At 46.8% G+C, this 22190-nt stretch overlaps 1 protein-coding gene across 6 annotated transcripts in view; it reads left to right on the forward strand.

The window, feature by feature from the left end:
- The window catches only part of Tenm2 (teneurin transmembrane protein 2), a 961804-nt gene that overhangs the window by 847341 nt on the left and 92273 nt on the right, over positions 1–22190 (forward strand). For all 6 annotated transcript variants that reach the window (XM_038326028.1, XM_038326022.1, XM_038326023.1 and 3 more), the window contains one exon: positions 13438–13584. In XM_038326028.1, the coding sequence (XP_038181956.1) occupies positions 13438–13584 (147 nt within the window). The remainder of the gene's footprint in view (positions 1–13437; positions 13585–22190) is intronic.

The raw sequence follows: 22190 nt of genomic DNA on the forward strand, positions 1-22190 counted from the left end.
AGTGCTTGCCGTGAGTGAGTGAGTGATTTTTTTTTCCTTGATTTTTTTCAAGACAGGGTTTCTCTGTGTAGCTTTGGAGTCTGTCCTGGAACTTGCTCTGTAGACCAGGCTGGCCTCGAACTCACAGAGATCTGCCTGCCTCTGACTCCCAAGTGCTGGGATTAAAGGCGTGCACCACCACCACCTGACAAGTAAACAAGTTTTTTAAGTGTCTTTGAATGCCCCAATTCAGATGGGTCAAGCTAGCCTGAAAGGATGCAGAGACACAAAGAAATTAGGGGATCAACAATGATAACTCAAGGTTTCCTGAGAGTGGTCTGAAGAGGCCCGAGAAGAGGCAGATGTAACTAGTGGGATAAGCTGAAGTCACTATGTTAGGAAAGTCGCCAGAGCTGTTGGAAGTGAGACTGTCCATCCTGACTCTACAGCCAGAGCCCCTGAGACCCTGTAGTTCTGTCCTCTCCTCTGGTCTTTCCTATGTGTCCATCTGCAGAAGGATGTGTCCCTGCTCTTCTCAGCCTTTGTCACCAGGTATCTTCTTTAACATGGCCAAGGACCTCGAAGGGAAAGTAAAATCACAGAAGAGACCCCGCTCCTCCCCATCATCTGTTCACTGGTTCCCAACTGGGCATGTGGAATGCTTACTTCATCTGGGGCACATTTGTGTCTCAAATGATCTTTCCTTCCAGAGACATAGGCGGTAAAACCTAAAGGTGTCTCTGTAAATAGCCTTGCCAGATTCACAGCTGGTACTTACCATGCCACCACTAGGGCAGATAGCTCTACGACTTCCTCGTGTCCAGCCTTCTCAGTTGTCCCTAATCTGTTAACCACCCAGTACAAAGAACCCCCTTACACTTCTGCTTACCCTCCCCCCGACCCCAACACACACTTGCACACATGCAAACACGCATACACACACACAAACGACCCTTTTTTCAGAATAAAGTCAGTATGCTTAGAATAACCTGTAAAGCCCTGCTCTTCACTGCCTCTGCTCTGGCCAGCTGGGCATTTGCTGCCCTCTGGTACCTAAGCATTCTTCTTCCTCATGTCTTTGTTCCTCCCAATTTCTTCTGCCTGAACTACTGTCCATGCGCACAGTTGTTTGGTCCTCTCCTGTGCTTGGCGCTCCTCATTTATATGTCACCTTGTCCACAGTACTTGATTTTAAAAAAATGCAGTCATGGATCTGCTACAAAATCAGCACTCAATACCCATGAAACTGGGCTGCTTGTTCTCCCTCAGAAGTCCTCTTCCTTCCGTTCTCTCACGCTAGTCTCTTCGGGGGCTACAAACAGAGCGAGAGGCAAAACCGCATCCTATGCAGCCGCTTCCCCGGCAGGATCTCTCTAGCTCACAGCCTGGCTCTCAGCTTCAGTGGCTCCATCTGTCTGTGTCCGCAGATGAGCCCTCTCTTCATCCTCCTGCTATCCAAATTTGCGTCTAACCCCCAAATGGTAATTTATTAATCCACAGTGAAGAAGTCTTACAGTTCCAGCATAGTCTCTCCCTAAAGGGAAATCCATATGGGTAATGAAGTTTAAAATCAGAAGTTTGCTTAGAAAGGAAGGAATCAAAGCAAAAACACAGTCACGCCTCCCTTTCCACAGAGACATGTTCCGTGGCCCCAGAGAGTACCAAAATGCCCTTGACACAGTGTTGGCGTATAATCTGTGCCATGCAGCCACATACTTGAAGTCATCTCTGGGGTATTTGTCATTCCTAATGCACATACCTGCTGTGTTAAAAGTTGTAGGCTTTTTTGTTTGAGAAGTAATGACAAGAAAAATCTAGCCATGTTCAATAAAGGTGCACTATGGTCAAGGCAAGGCTGGTTGAATTCAAGGGTGCAGAACCCACAGATGTAGCTGATGGCATGATATGCTGGGGAGGGGAAGGGCGGGCATCCTCTCCCCTAGAAACCCATCAAACTAGAGAAGAGCGAAAGTGTACTGGCCTAAGTTCAAATCCCTCTTCTACCACTTAGAGTGCTGATGACCCTCATCAAGTTAATTAACTCCACTGAGCTTCAGTAATTGCAGCCACACGTGATGACAATATGTATTTCCTGTGGTCCTTGCAATGCCTTGGTGAGATACAGGCTGTGGATTGCTGAGCACATGGATAGCACTCCTAAATGACAGACACCATTACCTCCTTCCACCCCTGAAGGGCAGGGCATATTTTGTAGGGACCTGAGTCTCCCCTCACTCCCCAGCAACACCACCTCATCCTACTAATACACTTTGCTGAGTGTGGGTGAGACTTCTTACCCTGTGGTCCTTAAGAATTATATCTTAACTCGCCTATTAAATTTAAGAAGCATTCTTCAGATGACTTGTGATGTCCATCATGGGGACATCTCAACTCAGGAAAATTTCCCAGAAAGTTACTTCATTTTTCTCTTTTCTCTCCGGGTCTTTAAAAGTGCTTTCCTAGCTCTACTGACTATGCCCATCCTTTTGTGGTCTGCTCGTGTTTTTCTTCTTTTGAAACAATATTTCACGGCACAGCCCAGGTTGACCTCAAACTTGAGATCCTCTTACCTCGGCATTTGGAATGCTAGAATTACATCTGTATGCCAACCCACCCAGTTCTGTTCCTATTTTAAGTCATAGAACACGGCCCCTCCTCAGCATCAATCCATGGGCAGATGAAAGACCTTCCTGAAGTTCACGGCCCCTGTTGTCTCTGTTAGAGGGTTCCTCTATTGATAACAACAGCAATAACGGTGTCTATACAGAAGATTTACCATGGGCCGTACTGTCTTTCCTTAACCCTAACAACTCTAAGGGATCGATATTTTGCAGGCTGTTTTATAAGAAAAAAAAACTATGGCATGAAGGGCTCGTGTACTTTGCTTAAAGTTCTTGTGGCCAAGAGTAGAGCTGAGATTCAAACTCACACAGTTCCGACACAGACCCTAACTATAGCTGAGCCTGTCTCCCAGATGCCACACCTGCAGCCGTAACCTTACAACCAACTGGGAAGAAATAGGCATCAGGGTTGAACACAGATGGGTGTTTTTCTTGTCATTACTTCCTAACATCATGAACCAGTATCCAGACGGCATTAACATTATCACTGTCTTAGCTACAAGCCATATAGAGATGAAATAGAATATTCAGAAAGATTCTGTGGGCTACACACCCATACTGCACTGCACCATTTCGTTTATGGGCCCTTGAACCATTGAACATTGTTAGTATCTGAGGCAGGTCCTAAAACCAAACCTTGGCAGACTTTAAGGGATGAATGGCTTGTATTGCCCCGGGCTGTTTTAGTCCCAACAGACATCCTGAAGGACCCCGTACCCCACGATGACACAAGTGACATGGTCTATAACTCTGCCTCTTCCTTGTCTTTGGAGACCTTTATCTCCACTTCACCTTCTGCTTCCACAACGACCAGTCAAAACCCAGTCCTCACTTTCCCCCCAACCCACTTTCTTTAACACCCCAATCTTCGCTTCCTGACCTCAGCAATGACCCCAGGTTTCCTGGGACCCAGGGTTCTCCTGAGATACACTGCAGTGCGCAAGCATGGCCATTTCTGGGCAAACCAGGATGATTGTTCAGCCTCGTGGAGAACAGGTCCATGGAGCCTGTCCAGAGCCTGGAGTCAGAATTCTGCCACTACCGCTCTCTGCCTCTGCTACACTGGACTTCTCTGTTCCTCTACTTTCTCATATGTGGAATGGGAGTAATAACAGTACCTACACCAAGGCTTACTGTGACCACACTGAAGGACCTCGTTCGTGAAAAGCACCTGGGAGTGTTGCTGTGATGATTTGCTGCTATTGTCACGGTGTAGAACACATCCTAAGCTCCAGAGTCTCAGTCCTGGAGCAGATTCCTTGCCTGGCCCCTTCTAGCATCTCTTTAAAAAAAAAAACATTTCATATTTTCTTATGTTTCTTGCAGTTGTACTGAGTACACAACGATGAAAACGGTAATTGATTGTTGGCCTGATTTTACATTACTTTAAAGAGAGCCATCGGCCCTCCAGAAGTAACAAGTCTGTGCCCACAAGCCTCCTAGGCATTATTTGTATTTTTATGACCCTCCTGTGGCTATCGGGATGCTCTGTGGGTGTAGAATTGGATGGCTAAAAATAACAAATGAGAAATCAAAGTCATGTCTGTCCCTATTTCCATACCGGTAGGTACCACATTCAGTATTTGCTGGACAGTCATCGGAATGAGGGGCACAAGGTAAAACAACTTGATCATCCTCCAAGAAGCAAATTAAACCATTGAACTCTCTTCTCATTGTCATCCCTGCCTTTGTGTGACTCTTGTCACCCTCTTCATCAACCAACGTGCCTTCTCGTCTGCCTCTCTGGGCATTCATTCTGTCTCCTTCAGTCAGGAGCTATCCGCGTACAGGTTTGGAGGCAGAGCTCCACACTGGCACGTAGACACAGCCCTTGCCACAGCCTGGGTTTGGACCCTGTGCAGCAAGCAGCTGCTGCTTCTGCTAGGGGAAACGATCGCCCTTCCAGCGCTTGGGGTGTGGCCTGCAGGAGGCTTTTCCTTTTACCTGGCTGCTGAATCAAGGGCATGATAAAACAGCAAAGAAACACCACCCAGGTTTCTTTCTTCGTGAATTCATCAAACAAATATCTTGAATGCTAACCACTGGGGTGAGCACTGGGAATCCAGCCATAAACAACAGAGCCAAAGTCTTTCATGCAGGAGGCATTGAGGAGCCCAGGAAGGAGGCCATTAAACCACCAATTCTTAGCCTTCTTTGTGTAGTGGGATAATCTGGAGAGTTATAGAGAAGGAAAAATAAAAGGGCCGGGAGGGTAGCTTGGCGGTGGAGCATTACTTAATGAGCAGGGCCCTGGGTTCAATTCCAATACCCAAGGAAGAAAGAAAAGGGGAGTGGGGGTGGCCCAGGGGATAACTTTCACGCTGCTCCATATTTGAGAGGCAAACATGAGGACAAGGGTTCGAATCCACAGCACCCAGGTGAGTGTGGTGGCTCACCTACAATCTCAGGGCTTGAGAGAAAAACAGAGGATCTCCCCCTTGGAGCAAGCTACTTATCTAGACTAACACAATCACTAAGCAGGCTTTAGTGGGCAACTCTGCCTCAATATATAAACTGAAGGGTGACCAATGAGCAGACAGCACATCACATACACAAATACTTCACACATACACAAATATAAACGTGCATGCATCTGCACACACGGTGCTCCCTCAGACATACGAACATCCATACACATGTCCACATATACTACACAAATGTACACATGCAAGAAAGGAAAGGATAAGAGATTGAGAAACAGAGATACCAATGCCTGGGGCTCCCCTTCAGAAAGGCGCAAGCCCCGCTGGAGTTATTGTAGTGACTGAGCCAAAAGGAAGGATGAACAAGGTATGTGCAGCCAAGCTGAAGCCTTCTGCTTTCAACAAAGGTTGAACTAGAATTATGATAGGTGTAAGCATGGAAGAGGGTGCTATGAAGGGGAACGGAGATGGTCTGGAAGGGTGTCGGGAAAACCACCTGGACAGGATGGCCCCAGATGAGTGTCATTGCTGGAGTGGGTACGGTGAGCTTAGTTTAGGGAGAGGGGCCTCCAAGAAGCCCCAGAGGAAGGATCCATATTCCAGAGGCCCAGAGAGCAGAGGCAAAAGGAGAAGAGAAGAGGCCAACTCCCAGGACAGATAATTTAGGTCTTTTGAGGTCCTGTTTGGGGCTCAGGACTTAATCCCAAACTAATGTTCACAGGATAGGCACTAGGGCCTCTGGAGAGCTTGTTACAAAGGAACCGGGTAGCCAGTCCACCCAGAGGCTGACTCAGTACTGAGGGATGAAATCCAAGCTGATGCTGCAAGCGTCAGGACTGTATCCCTACAGTGAGAAACTAGTCTTCATCTAATTCATAGAGAAGCTTCTAGATCAGTATGAGGCTCCTGTAGAGCATCCGCAGGGTCTTGTCACAGATTAGTATGTACTTTAACAACACTGGCTTGTGGACTCCAAGTCCAGTAACCAGCTGCCAGCATCTTCCTTTGACCGGTGAAGTGGAATAGGGACCAGTGATGTTCTAGGAAAGCGAGCACAGGCTTGTGTGAAGCCCAGAGCAGCTAGGGGGCACTGACGCCACTGAATTCACTCAGTAACTGACCAGAGGTTCCTGTCACAAAAGAGTTTTCCCAATCACCGTTGCCTACCCTCTCAGTTTCCTCTCCCATGACCTCAACTTAAAAAGAACTGGAATGTACTAAGAACCTGAAATTCAAGCCCCCTAAGTGGGAAAGGATCCTGTTTACTTTCTTTTTTTTTCAAGTTCATCACTTTTTCCGCGGCCACAGCTGAGCCTGCCGCATGCTTTCCCCCCCACACACACACACAGACAGAAATGATGCTGATGGTGAGAATCCAGGTGCATCCAGACACGTGCAGCAGACAGCTGAATCCAAATCCCTATCATCTCACGGCTGGTCTGCTGTTTCTGTGGCTGCTGGCATGGAGGGGAACAATTTTCTGCCTCCCAAGCAAAAGCAGCTTCCTCCCCTGCGGTAGACCATGTCAAGGATGCTGGCTCTTCCTGTGTCTCATGTACCTGCTCACACCTCTGCAGACCCTCAAAGATACACAGATGCTGTTGAAACACAGAGAAACAGCTGCCTCTCGATTTTCCATGTCTGCCAGCAAAGCAGGAACAGCTGTTCAGTCGCAGGTTCAGGGCGGCATGACCATTCCACTACATACCGAGAAATAGGGTCCCCACACAGCTCCCACATGACATGTAGGTGATCGAGGACAACCTTACTGTTCCCCAGGGACTAGGATGCTTCTTCGTCAGCCAGGTTTCTAAAATCAGTTGCAGTTTCCGCCCCCCCCCCCAAAGTGTGTCTCACAGGATATCCCGTGTTGCCGCTGCTACTTAGTCTAAGTGACAATTAAACCTCTAGCAATCCCTGGTCCCTAACAACTAGAAAGAGTTCTGGAATGAAAGCCAAGCAGGTTCTTTTTAAGCATCTTCCCTAAATCCAGAGATGTGCAATACAAAAAAAAAAAAAAAAACAGTAATATTTAAACATTTTGCAAGGAAGAACGTGGACAGTGTCCCTACTTTAGTTGGCATTAAAAACACAATTCTTGGGGCTGAAGAAATGGCTCAGTCAATAAAGCACTTGCCACAGAGGAACGTGGACTTAACCTATTGAAAAAGCCAGGCAACACGCTGCATATCTGTAACACCAGCAATGGTGAAAGGAGTACAGAGGCAGGGAAATCTCTGGGCTTTGCTGGCCAGCCAGCCTCTGAGCATAACACGGAGAGCAGCTGAGGAAGATGCCCTATGTCAACCTCTGACCTACACACACATACATATACACATTAAAAATTTAATGATTGAAAAGCGGAAGACGAAATTCTTCTCGAGAGAAAGGGCACATTTACTCCACTTAAGTCTCCTGCCTTCAGCGTTGTCCTTCTCCTCTGTGGATTTTCTCCGCTAGCCCAGCCTCGTGCGTCTTCGCTGCTTTTCTGGGCTGGTGATCCTAAGAGTGAGAACATCCAAGTTCGTAGCCAAGCACACGCTGAGAACACTAGAGAAAATGCTACTTTTTTTTTTTTTTACAACTTGAATTAATATATGCTCTCGGGTTTTCCTGATTTGGGTGTGAGGCAAAGAGAAGGGGCTTACCCTTCAGGCTATACTTGAAGAACCTCCCAGTAATCAGAGTGGCAGCAGCGACAGCTGTATCGACACTATCAACAACATGCGCTGTATCAAATGAGCGTGTGTAATGCCCCAAACTCTGCTAAAAACCTCCCTCTTGCTTAGTTTGTGTAACACAACTGCCGTCTATTTAAAGCAACTATTGTCAACGTGTGAAGTCAGCTACTCCATTAGCACGTATGTATTGCCCTGTGTGTGCAACAAACATTTATTGTCCAGTATGTGCCAACTGCCCTTCTAGACATGGAAACTGTCTCAGTGGACAAAGGAGACAGAATATTTACCCCTTGAAGATGTTATTCTGTTGAGAGACACAGTATATCAACATTAACGGAGAGGAGGCAGAACTTTACAAACAGGCTGGCCTCCAAGATGTACATCTACGAGCCCAAGATCACAGGGATAGCAAAAGGCAGATCTGGTTTCAACGCTCCCGGAACTTTCTGCCTCCAAAGTTATGGTTTTCCCTCAGTTAAGAGAAAAAAAAAAAAAAAAAAAAAACACCTTTTCTCAGGGCTTGTAGCAGTGTGTGATGGTCTCTTGAACTGAGCAGGGAGGTAGCATTTGTGCAGCTTTCTTTGTCATCGGTGTTCCCATGTAACCTGTTTGTGTTCTCGCCTGCCTTTGCTGCATTGGGGCACATCGTCTCCAATGCGCTTGCTGGCCCATTAAAAGCCCATTCGTCTGTCCTTCCTTCCCAAACAGTATTAGCCACTCACGTCTACCTGTAAATTGCACACACACTGCAGAACATGTCTTGATGCTGTCTTAGGAAAGTGTTTTTATGGTAATTATAGCTGTCTTCAAACCCACTTACGCTCCCCTTTTTTCTGGGCCCTAGACATTATTTTGCTAATGCCTAACTTTTGTTTAAGTCAAAAAGCCTGCCTAGCTGGTAGCTCTGTCAACAAGACCTCGTTCCACGTCTTTTTTTCCAGTGCTTTGGGGTTTATACGTAAGGTCTCAGAAACGGTCGCATTTCTACTGGCCCCACTAGTTCCACTCGGACATTTCATTCGTTCATTCATTTGTTCCCTTCAGCTACCCACTGAGTACTACAATCCAGCAGTAAGTAAGTTAGAGATGATCCCTCATCTGGCAGGTGAACAACACAATAGCCCTGCCCAGGACAGCCGTTCAGTTTAGCCTAGGAACACCATTCAAACTGTAGTTAACGGCAAAGTCTACCGTCTTTGGCACTCTGGCAGTGGGTCATAAGGATGGCTGTGTGGCCTAGCCCACATCAATTACGTGCTAGTCAATAATGAGAGAGGGGCAGGTAGGATAACACAAAAGAAAGAATGGGGCTTCTAAACGGGAATGTCTGCCCGACAGGGATATGAAGGGTGGGGTAGAACTGGGGAAATGAGAGTCATCCAGTTTACATGTGGCCAAAACCAAGTGATTCTGGGGTAGGGCAGTATGGTGGGAGCCAGGTCAGGAGGGTCTCGGGACCACGCTAAGGACTTTCCCCATGGAAAGTAGCTGTGCTTTCGGCAGTGTCCAGGGTGGAGCAAAATTAGGAGTCCAAACCAAAATTAACATAATACCAACAGGGAGCAGATTCTGAGATATTTAAAAGGAAGAACAGGTGTGGCTGTGTATTCTTTTTTTTGTTACATTTTGCATTAGTACAAGAAAAAAATACCTTTATTTTAAAAAAAGACTGAAAGTTTGAATGTTACATGTAGAGTCTGAGAAAGAGTCCCCATTGGCTGTGCCTCTCTGTAGCATCTTAAACAGGAACCCACAGAAAAGCTGAGGCTGCACCGTGCTCCATGGGGGCACTCCCAATAACCTGAGGACCTCCCTGCAAGGCCCCACCTCCTGAAGGTTCCACACACCTCCCACCAGCAGACTGAGGATACAGCTTCCAAAGATGGACTCTTGGGACACATCCAGGCTGTCTCCAGCAGTAGCGTTGCTTCTTAGCTCGGAGTTAAAAGGCAAATTTCGCGGTGGAGATTGGAATTAGCTACAAGAGAGGAGAGAAGCTGTGGCAGGAGAGCTGCTGCCCGGCTTGGGTCTCAGCCGTGGATGAGTTCTGGAGTTGTCCGTGGATCAAGGAACCAGTTTAGAGGGGACAAAAGGAAAGAGGTTGAAGTCTCCCGATTTCGAGGTGAACAGACAGGACTATGGAAGTGAGAGCCGGAATCCAGGGCTGGAGAGGACTAAGGGTTGAAAAATCAGGCATCGTAAGAGTCTAGTGGTGGGGCTTTGGTCTGTGCAGAGATTACTGCATGCATGTGTATCTGCTGTGGGGAAGATGGGAGGTGACAAGACCAGCCCATATTATGAGTGTCCTTGGGAACTTTTCCTGAGGAGAGGCCCTGTGTTGGAAAGGAAAGTTCCTTCTCCCTCCTCATGGCTGTTAGAAGAGATTCAGAAGGACAGGTGGGAATGACACCTGTTTATTCAAGCCCTCACTGTTGGGCTGAGGTCAGGCGAGGCTCTGTGAATCAGCAACAACCCTGTCTGAGATCTAACAAAGCCGTGGTTTTCAACCTTAGGACTGCTGACATCTGAACCTGTGTTATTCTTGGAGGGTGGGGTGGGGTTCTTCTGGGCCTTTGGGATGTTGAACGGCACCCCCCAGGCTCTACCCATGAGGTTTCAAGTGTCATTACCCCTAAACATGACAATCAAAACTGTCTCTAGATCTTGTCAGATGTCCCCCAGAGAAAGGGAGGGAAATCTTTTTATAAATCCTGTGTTAAGAATCACTGATCCAGGGTCACAATAGAGCCTGAAGGCCCCGGGCAGCCATCAGTTCTTTCTAGCAGAGGAGATAAGCACCCAAACAGAGTTGCCTTCCAGGACTCTAAACCAGTCATTTAGAGGCAGGCACTCAAGGAAATCCGATAGCCGGCCTGAAACTCGGGAGGACTCCATACAGCGATTTCTTGGATGCCCAAGTATGAGCCCATAAGCCAATCCCAACTTCAGTCATAGCATCCTCTCGAGAGAAAAGCTGCCACCTGATGCCCATTTACCCTCCAGACTAATTGCTTCCTAGGTTTTGTTTTTCCTTAAGCAGAAGCTGGCTTTGCTCTTTACAAACACCGAGAATCGCCTCCTCCTCGGGAAGGCCACCAGCCGAATGAACTCGCGCTAGGGCTAGCTTGGGGTTGCCTAGCAACGCCACGCACCTACCAAGACTGCTTTCTTCCTCTTCAAGCTAAAAGCAAAGTCCTGTCCATTAATTCCCAGCTGCCCTGAAACTTCTCAGAGATTTGCCAGCTCCCCACTGTTCGTGTTTTCATCTTCCTCGTAGGAAGTGGCGAAAACTCGCTACTCTACCCTGTTTATCTCACTTCAGTTGGTCAGGATGAAGAGAGTGGGGGAGGCCTCATTCCATAGAGGAGCATACATATTTTGAGCACATATCTCTGACTGACATGCTGGGGCTCTTGGCAAATTTAAATTTTATGTGGTGGACGTGGGTTTCCTACACAATGAGCCTTCCGTTGAGACTCTGGGCATGATTTCAGTGAGACAGGAGGCCTCAGAGTAGCGAGATAGCGAAGCGCATGTACCAGAAACCATGCCAAGCAAATGTTCAGAGGTCTCTCATGTAGGGCACTTTCTCTGACCTCTTCCCCCGCACTCTTCTGGTGGTGACTGTAAGGCAGAAGGTGGCTGCAGATTGGCCAGGGTCTCTTTTTCCCTGAGGATTCATCCAATGTCCCTTGGGCTTTTCCTCCCGAGCTCCATTTCGCTCCCACAGAAGTGTTTATGGTATATCCCTGGAAGTGAGGAAGGCATGCCCTGGAGCACTGTCTCAGGGTGTAAGCAGGAGGGACATCAGTGGTTCCCCAGACAGGGCCACAGTCACCTCATTGGTAGGGAAGGCTGTGGAATCCTGAGCTGGTAAGGGCAGGCGTGGAGACCGAGGCATATGTGCACAATGCTAGAATTAGCACCAAGCCAGAGTCCCTGCTCCAGGCTCCTTGTCTTCCTTCAGCACAGCTGCCCTCCAGAGACCTCCCCCGGAGGATTTCCCTGTGGCTTACCCTCCTCACTCTGATTCTAAGCTGCACAGGATGGGAGAGAGGAAGCCGAGGCTGACATTCCCTAAAGCAGTCAAACTCCACGGTGGAACCTTGAACCTTTCTCCCTGGGAGTTCTTTCAACTCACACCGCTGCCACATGGGCAAACTAGGTTTATCAGCACCCACGCGAGGGGTGCTTGAAAGAAGAGAAGAGGGATGCGAGGGGAAGGCCTTTGGAATGCCCTGGAAGATGCACACTTCCAGGCCAATCCCCACCATCATTAGAAAGCACTTTGATGCCAGGCAGGCCTGCATTGGTGTAGTTGAGAAACAGCTCTGGAAATGGAAGCGGTCACAGAGGGAGAGAGAGTTTTCAAGATGTTCAGATAGTTCCTTACAGGGACAGCTAAATTAATGGTCATTGGAGTATATTTAAATGAAGCAAGAAGATATACCTCCAATCGCACAACTCCATAACTTCCCCAGGTGTCATGGCAGCATGCAGGCACAACAGGTAAATTTTACCGTAGGTAGATTATGCCTCCATAAAACTGCTCAAAGAAAGAAAAATGAGAAGAGGCCTAGAAATTCTTACCAGCAAGTAGGTCTTAGGAGAGTCGGCACATGCCACGGGTCCTCTGCGTCTCTCCAGTTCACAAAGGGCCATGGTGGCTTGGGTGGCAAGACTCGGGCCATATCACTTTCCCTTTTTCTTCTCAGCCAGCTCCCTCTGCCCGAGCTCCGGGTTGGGGGATCTATGCTACAGTGGCTGTGGGTGTTGGAGCTTTTAGGAAATAAAAAAGGCTGCTGATTTCACACACAAAGGAAGGGGGTGGGAGGAAAGAAAGAAAAGAAAGGCATGAAATCAGAACTATCTAGACTCCACTGCCCTTCCCCTGTGGACACAAGATCTCCTCTATCATGTCCCCAGTCATCCAGTACTTACCCCTCCCTTGGCCTTTAAATCCTGCTCTAGTTTTAAATCGACCATAAATAGGTGGTGATAAGCAGCCAACATTTGGGAGTGACCCTTAAAGCTACTACAAGAATAAAAAAAAAAAAATGCCCAGCAGAGCCATCCAGTTCTTTCTTGGTCACAAGAAGCTCTTGAAAATCATATGTAAATCTATCTTTAAAATTCTGCAAGAAGGAGGACATTTTGACTCTGGGCTTGTAGGGAGTTTTTTTTTTTTTTCTTGTATGCAGAAGGCATTAAAAACAAAGCAAGGGAAGTAGAAAGTGAAAGATGGAGAGAAAGAAGAAGGAAATGGAGGGAGGGATGGAAGAAGGGAAGGAAGATAGGAAGGAAGGAAGGAAGGAAGGAAGGAAGGAAGGAAGGAAGGAAGGAAATATGGGAAGATGGGCAGGCTTTTCTCAAGATAGCACGCATCCTGAGCCACTGACTGAAAATCAGAGCCTAGCTAGTCTGGTTGTCAGGCCAGCACTGGTACAGTTGTCTGGGATGTGCACTGAATTCCCTCCCCACTTGCAAGATTGCTCTGTCCCCTGCACCCAGGTCAGTTGTCACTGGGAAACCCCTGCATCTGTGCCCCAACTCCTTCTTGCACCTGCATGCATGGCCTGTTTCCCCTGACTCTTTTGGACAGCAGGTATGGGCCCCACTGTGAGGCTGGCCCAGTGGCTGCCCTGCAGGCTTGCTCCCCCTCTGCATGGCTCCCCTGCTTCCCCAGCGCGGTCTCATGTCCCTCCTTCTCATTCTCTCCATTTCTCCAACCAGATGGCTGCCCTGATTTGTGCAACGGTAACGGGAGATGCACACTGGGTCAGAACAGCTGGCAGTGTGTCTGCCAGACCGGCTGGAGAGGGCCCGGATGCAACGTTGCCATGGAAACCTCCTGTGCTGATAACAAGGATAATGAGGGAGGTGAGCAAGCGTCTTCTAATTCCCATCCTCTCAAGAAGTGTGTTGTATGTGCTTTCGTCATGAGTCAATTTCCTGAAAGATCTCTCTTCCATACTATTGTCAAATATTGTAATGTTTCCTTTGAAGCCAACACAACAAAGAACATATATCCTTGGGCCAGGAGGACTCTTGGAGACACAACCTAGGGTTTGGTATTGGCTTTGTACTCTCAAATATTCATCATTGCAAAGAGGTAGCTGCGCTCTGGTTATTGCCTTCCAGGTGAATGGTCCTGCCAGACCTTTCAGGGTGGCCAGTTATGGTCACTGACAATGGTGATGACAGTTGGAGTCTCACACAGCACTAGGATGTCATAAGCCAAGTGCCCCTTCATCCTGATATCCCTGTGAGATGTCAGTTTGCAGATGTGGCAACCAAGACCTGAAGAACAGCTACATTACTTCTAAAGACAATATGGTATGAAACCAGGACCCAAACCCAGCTCTGGAACAAAGGGATGTGTTCTAATCTGTGATCATCCAACTATAGACCGTGAACCAAACCCAATTTGTAAGAGAAAATAAAAGGTTTTAACATTTTCTTGATGGCCGAAGGAAAATAATCTAAAGAATATTTCATCATACAGAAAAGTACATAAAATTCAAACTAAATATCTGCACTTTTTTTCTAACTACTTTATTGATGCGTGATTTATATATAAAAAGCTATGCATAGCTCGATGAATTTGGGTGTATACATACACTCACAAAAAGTAGCATTGCCATCACCTCTCAGAGTTATCTCTGCCATCTTTAGTCTTATTTTCTACAGGTGGGGTTGCCATCGGCCCTCTTAGCAAATTCTAAGTATATAATACAGTATCTTGAGCTATAGACACTCTTACGGCTTAGCAGATCTCACAAACTGTTTTATCTTGCATGGTGAAGCTTTAAACCCTTAACCTATGCCTTCCTTTGCACGGAAAGGTGCTGGTGTTTATTTGTTTATACTAGTTTTTAATTTTTTGACATGTCTTTGCCTTATTGTGTGTGCGGAGGAGAAGGGGAACCTGTGTGCCACAGCATTTGGGGAGGGCAGGGGATCAGTTGTGGAAGTCAGTTTTCCCCTCCTACCTTGTGGATCTCCAGGATCAAATCCAGATCATCTGTCTAGGAGGCAAGTGCCACTTCCCATGAGCCATCTCATCTGCCCTTGTTTACATTTTGTGTGCAGCTATACTTTGTATTCCACCTTAACCACGGAGCTAAGTGGAGCCTACACAGTGAGAGACGACACGGCCATCGAGTCTCAAACATTTGCTCTGAATCCCTTACAGGGAGGTTCGCCACCCTCTCTTCTGCCATCCTAGTACTGACCCAGTTCAACCATGCTAGTTTCTGAGACTAGGTCTATAGGTTAAGTTACTACCACCCTTTGAGCTGACTCTTCTGGGACACATCACAGTGTAATGATAGGGCTTTTACAGAAGCTACCATTAGTTCCATTAGTGTGGGGGGCATGAAATCTCCTAAATTATTATTTGTTTGTTTATGGGTTTTCAAGACAAGGATTCCCTGTGTAGCGCTGGCTGTCCTGAAACTTGCTCTGTAGACCATGCAGGCCTTGAACTCACAGAGATCTACCTGCCTCTGCCTCCCAAGTGCTGGGATTAAAGGCGCTCATCAGCACCTCCCGGCTTGTATTAGTTTCTTACAGCTGAGGTATCAAGCCTCTTGTGAAGACACACCTGGAGATCAGTAGACCAGGCTAGCCTTGAACTCACAGAGATCTGTCTTCCTCTGCCCAGCATCCTAAGCTCAAATACCGTGTATTATCCATAACATCAGTGTAGGTATGTGGCCCTCCCCCACCCATAAGACTCACAGGCAGGGTGAGTTCACATGAAGTTGTTTCAGGGGTGGAAGGATCTCCAAGTGCAGCTGTCTGACCTACCAAGGGAGTTTACAATCCCACTGAGACAATCACAGAGTATGCAGGCCTCGCCATCCAACATCCAAGCCACCTGTCTCATGGCCACTGGAGTCAGCTGCGGGTGTCCAAAGTAGGGTGCAACCTGGTGAGAAACAAAGGAGAGTATTAGACATCCATTTTTCTCCTTTTTCTTCATCCTCTTAATGGACGTCCAGCGATTTCCATAATGATTGCCTTTGTGTACATAGATAATTTGCGAACAAACAGACATACTTACACTGATACAAGCTCCTGATCAGAGAATTCCACAGGCCAGACGCCTCTGTGACACTGTCCTTCGCTCGTTTTCTCTCTCCTGAAACAAAACCCGAACAGAAGCCACTCCCTTTCATTTTTTTTTTTTTTTTAACCAAGGTGAGGCATCATGGCGAGAAGTATTTTTTGAGAGTTGAAATCCAATGACTTTTTGCTTCGGCCTCCCTGGTGATTTCACAGAGCACTGTGGCTGCTCATAGATCAGCTCCTTCCGCCTTCTCAAAGGAGCCGCTTCCCTGGCTCCCTTCCCTGTTGGGGTGTCAGCAGCTGAAAGCATAGCAAATTGCTGGAAAGCAGAACACAGAAGAGAAGAGATTCCTGGGCAGTCTGGGTCCCCAACAGGCCCTGCGCCATCTGCCTCCCTCTCTGTCAGCTTCACCTTGATCCTGGTTCCCCGCCTGAGGTACCTGATCCCCCAAGCTGAAGGGCTTGCTTGATAGGCACAACTCAGGATCCCTTGAAGGGGCAGAGCCCACGTACTGGAAAGGCTAGGACAAAAGCAAATGAGGCCGTGATTATGCTAAAGACAATAACGGTCTTCTTATGGGAACTATTAACGCAACCTCCCGAGGAAGTAATTAACCACCAAGAAGAAAGTCTCTGCACTGTGTTTATAAAAAGAAACTCCCAGTTAGTTCAGAGTTGCTTATGTCAGGTGAGGGGGGTAGACACCGGTTCTCTCTCACCTGGCGTAAGCAATTCACAATTAAGTGAGTTCTTTTTTTGGAGGAGATGCCTCGGCACAGGGTGTTCTTTCTATGGTTAATTACTTCCCTAGGAGGTGTGCTAAGCACTTTGCTGTTTATTGGTAAATATTAAAGTTCCTCTCACCAACCCTAGACCCAGGGGCAGTGAGCTCACCGTATCTCTCTACGTACGTTTCGGGGGTGGGTGCCACTGGCTCTCCTGCCTCTGGAGTACCTGGTTCTCTCCTGTGCTGGGAGTCCTCAGAAAGGACTGTGTGCTTTAGAAACCTGGCATTGGGTCAGAGAGGCATCCAAGCAGAACATGAGTGCCAGCTCAGGGAGCAGCTGCAAAGAACACACTTGTCATAAATCTCATGAATGGGGGAGATAATAGAGTGTTCTTCCAAAGGGAACTGGAAAAGGCCAATCATTCCCCATCACTAGACATGGGGGTGGGGGCGGAGAAGATCCTCAATTTAAAGTGATAGTTTTTTGTTTTTGTTTTTGTTTTTAATTCTAAACTGAGGCTGAGGTAGTTACAAACACAAACGCTGATAGAGATATTTGAAGTTCTTTACTGACTTCATCAGCCGGGGTTGAATTGAATCCATTGTACTTTCTTTTTATTCCCTAGTATCTCGGAAAGGACCTAAAGTATTTGATTAAACCTTGGCGACTAAGACCTGACCCCATCACTGAGTCTCTGAGCTCATGAGTCTCTGGTAGGGTACAAGAATTTGAAAGTCTAGTCAATCTCCAGGTGCCTCAGATGTAGATTTCCTTTGAGATCCACTGTCCTAAAACATTCATTTTGTAGAATGTCTTAATTTCTCTTTCAGTGCACCTAGATAAAATTGCTTCTTTTGAAGATCTGGGGAAAACTTCACAGAATACAGAATATTTTCTGTAGTCTTTGGTAGTTAGCTGAGAAACCCTGTCAGAAAAAGCCACCTTACGGTGTCCCCACAATAACGTACATGGTGACCCCATACCTCTGAGTTCTCACCACTTGCTACAATACTCACCATCCATGTGACTGCTCACATAACAGAAAGCAATGGCCATTTCAGAAGGGACAAACTTTGAGTGTCATTGTCCCTGTCAAAGAAAAAAGAAAAAAAAGAAAAAGAAAACCAAAACAGTGGAGACCGTCCACAGACATGCTGGCCAGAGACTGTTATTTGAAAAGCAAGAGCTCTCCACGTGAACCACTCACCCCAATTTGAAAAAAAAAAAAAAGAGACTCAAAGAAATATTTTTGCTTACAGGAGACAAATACCAGCTCATTAAAGTCTGAGAATACACACAACATGTGTGCCAAGTGACAGGCGGATAATATTTAATTATCACCACCAAGGCAGAGGTGTGAACTCTAGTTCATCACAGCCAGGGGTAGGAGAGAGAGTGTGTAGATTTCCTCTCCAAGTGGGAACAGCAAGGTGAGGAGGCATCGTTAGACTGTCTGGCCTGGAGAGCCTGTACTCACTCCCTAGAGGCCCCTTTGTCCCCCCAGGATTTAGAAGCAGGACACCCAGCTTCTATGTGCTAAATGCCCCAAGTCCATCATTTCCAGCCTACATGGGAGCTTCTGGCTGAAGCTCCCGTAAGCTAGATCAAGTTCCCTGTTCACTTGGTGCACAGGACGACAGTGCAGTCCTGACAAGACAGGGTTATGACCTCATCAGCCTACAACTGGAGGGACAGAAGAACGCCCCTCCTATGCTAATCTCATTCTGTTTATCTTGTGTCACTGTCCTCATGGCTGCACAGCATGAGATGGCATTCCAGCCTTCCTCCTTTGCTTCCGTAGTGTCTGCATAGGTGACATTGTGGCATGGTAGGATTGCAGCCTCTGGTCTTCAGAAATAGACTCTGTTGAGATAACTGACACAAGCTACTTCTGAAAGTCTCAGTTTGCTTGTCTGGGGAAAAAACTGGGTGTGATTATGTCAACTCCATGAGCTAGTATAAGCTTAAGCGAGCAAATGCATGTTGCATATTTGACAGATGCTTGGTTTGTAGAATGCACAGGCAGGTTGGCCAGCGCTGGCCTCAATAGTGTTCCTATTAATGTTGCTTTCTAGAATTTCTAGTGACAATCATATAACAGACTCCAACCAATGACTTTCCCATAATGCATACAGCTGCGAAAAGTCTAACCCATCTCCTTAAACTTTAGTGCTGTGGAGAGCTCCATGGAGACCTTGGAAGTCAGGTCTCTTGATCCCTGCCTTTTGAGTCTCATATAAGTCATATTTCCAGTACAGTTGTCTACATGCTACCAACCACCCCAGAGAGTGTCCCACAAACCACATGTTGGGGGAAACATTTTAAGTGCTGCTTCCTCCTGGGGTGGCTAGCCCAGGCCTATGTCATTGTACCTATACCCCAGATTCTCTCCGGTTTCAATCCCAGAGAAGGTGAGGAGCGAAATGAGAAGAGAGAGAGAGAGAGAGAGAGAGAGAGAGAGAGAGAGAGAGAGAGAGAGAGAGAGAGAGAGAGACTATTTCAGGAAGAAACAAATAATTAGAAGAAAAAGCATAAATGATTTCAGGTTCAGTTACTGCGTAACTAGAAGGTAATGAGATTGTCTTCTCATCTTGTTTTTACTGGAGCGCACTCATTGTAACATATGTCCATATGTATGTATCATATGCTTTATCCATCTTCCTCTCTGCCACCTTCCTGGGCTCCCAACAGACACCCCACACCTGCCTCTTCTGCCAAGGATGTTTTAAAACTCTTCTCCATCGCTAGTTGGAGCAGTGAACGATGTTTGATTCAAAGTTGAAAAGGCCTTAACGCTCTGTCATGAGTGACCCTTCTATCCAGCCTTCCATCCATCCTTTCTTCCATATGCCTTGGAATTCATCCGTCCACCTGCCCATCCACTCATCCATCCCTCCAAGCATCCAGCCCCTGTGAAGTTATTCACTCTCAGTTTAACAAAAATTTCCGGAGACTACCAAATGTTCATCCATAGAAACTGGATGCTGGGAAATGTTAGACCGGTCACTCTCCATCTGAGAAGATGGGGTACACAAAGACTGTCATTACTTCGATAATCCAGAGCATGAGAAGTGACCAAGGGAGAGAGAGTACCTTGGTAGGAACCAAGAGAAAGGACTGTCATGGAATGTGACATTAACGGGATGAGAGAAGGCACATCTCAAAAATTAAGCCCAGAGTTTTCATCCCGTCCCTCGGGGAATTCTCCAAGTCACAGAGTAGAATGAGCCATAGAAGGGCTCCTCAATCCACTAGCGGCGTCTTCATTTCTCTGTATAAATTAAACACCACTCCAATTTTCTTCCAGAACGCTGCTATCTACTCTGCCTCCCCTGGCAAGGTTTGGTTCCTTGTTTTGCTCCAGAGGAGGCTGCCTTGGGTTAAGAGATATGGATGCTGGCCTGAGCTGTGGGCACATCATCCAAGGCACTCTAGCCAAGTCCAAATGAGGAGGCATAACTCTGGACTGTGCCCAGAACACTCAAAACCGATGAAATCTGCCCCATGCCCACAGCTCCTTCACCCTCCTTCCCATCCCTTCACCATCCAAATTGGTTTGACTTGATTCAAGGATGTAAATTGGGCATTTATCTCACTTGTTAATTAATACCTCACCTTGTCTGTGCGTTTAGCAGAGCCAAGCTAGGGACTTGAGAGACTCTGAAAGACATGGTTATTAAATCTAAAGAGTCCAGTCTCTTCATCCGGTGAAAGGCAGTGTTTGGTGAGCATAATGCTGTGGTTAATGTATGCACATGCGCTAACGAGTCAGTCAGGTGGGAGGTAGTTTCAAAGGGCACCTTAGTTCTGTTAATTGGGTTGGGCAAGGATTTTCCTCAAATTCCAAAGGCCTTGTGATAAATGTATCTGGAACCATATGCAGGATCCCAGCTTGATCCCAGCTTGCTCCCAGTTGGGAAAGCCATATTCCTAATGTATGGGAAGAGAACTTGGCCTGCAGGTCACCAGCAGCTGGCTGGGCACTTGCTCTCTCTTCTGTAGGAGAAAGCCAAGCAAGTCCAGATGAGATAGTAGAGGAACTCTTGGCTAAACACAGGTGTCTGAGGTCATTCCACATCTTTCCATCGAAGCAAGATCTCTAGAGGCATGGGCATATTAGACTAGGTCATCAGCGGATGGAATCTGCAGATTGAGATTTGCTATTCTTTGATTCGCATAAGAATGACAGTTACTAAGTGTGCCAGCACTGGGCTGGACCTCCTATGTATCAGGATAATGAAAGTAGACACCAAGTGCGTGGGTCTCTATGCTTCTAATCCCATCTCATGATCCTTGGTCCTCCAACCCAGTAGCTAGGGGACACATCTATTGTAAATCAGATCCATCATTCCCTCAGAGGCTTCTCATATAATTAGAATCAAATGAATCAAATGAAGCAAATGTCTGCTTCATCCTAGCTAGAGGGCCTCCTCTGCATCCCCTGCTTGCCTTCTGACCATCCTTCCCCTACCCTCCCACAAGCTCCACTTCAGTCTCACTGGTCACCCTTCTGATCCCCACACCAGCATGCTGTGCCTACTTCAGGGTCTTTGCTGGCTCAGGGCCCAAAGTGTTTATGCCGGGTTCTGTGTGTAATGGCTTCCTCTCATCCTTTAGTTCCTGGGTCAGGCACCCTTTGCCGGCCTCTTCCATCTCCCTAACAGGAACGTCATACTCCTAGATCTTCCTATGTAGATCTTTCTAGTTGTGCTGCTAGGTCACACCGCCTACAAGTTCTCTGAGCCTCTCTCACCACATTACAACTATCTTTCTTCTACGGACTAGCTTTACTTGCCATGTGGATATCAAAACACGAGGATGCTTAAGTCCTTTACATAAATTAGTGTAGCATTTACATATAACCGGTATGTGTCTTCCTGTTATCATGTGATGCTAAGTACATAATTGCTGTGCTGCATTACATACAGAATGACATAAAGAATAGTGTGGACCTGTTCAATACAGAGGAAATTGTTTCTTCTGAATATGTCTTATTCATTTTTGGTTGAATGTGTGAATGGAAAGCCCAAATAGAGGGAGGGGTGACTGTATTTCCATTTTTGCAGAAACAAATACAGGGACTCAAGAAAATAAGACTCAAAATAGACCTTTCGAGCGACTTCTGGGATGTGCATGTTTCCATCTTTAAAGCCGTCATCTCCATCCTTCTAAAACACTACCAACAGATGCTTCCAGAAAGGAATAAAGCAAGGGCAGGATTTGTCTTAGAACTCAAAGGAAACAAAATAAGTACTTCAAAGATTAAGCTTCCCACTGAAAACCCTTTCCTGGTAAAATGGATTTGACCATCGGATTTTTTGAAGACATTTAAGGTTCACGGCTTTACCTAACACAGCACCTTCAGTCTTTCCTAATCAAATCTCCCATACTCTAAACGGTTATTAAGTGTCTCTTAAGAGATTAGGGTTTTTTCACCTGATTAGATGACAAATCCAACTTTCATCATAAAATTGCAATGAAGATGCCTAATCTGTGAAGTGCTAATCAAGGGGCTGGACAGATGATCAGCAGCCAAGAGTGCTTGCTGCTCCTGCAAAAGCCCCAGCACCCATGTTGGGAGGCTCACAGCGGCCCACACCTCCAGCTGCAGGGGCTCCAGCACCGTCTTCTGGCCTCCACAGGCACCTGCACTCATGTGCATTCTTCCATGCTCACTTTTTTTTT

This window comes from Arvicola amphibius, chromosome 4, assembly GCF_903992535.2.
Source record: "Arvicola amphibius chromosome 4, mArvAmp1.2, whole genome shotgun sequence".
NCBI classification, from domain to species: domain Eukaryota; kingdom Metazoa; phylum Chordata; class Mammalia; order Rodentia; family Cricetidae; genus Arvicola; species Arvicola amphibius.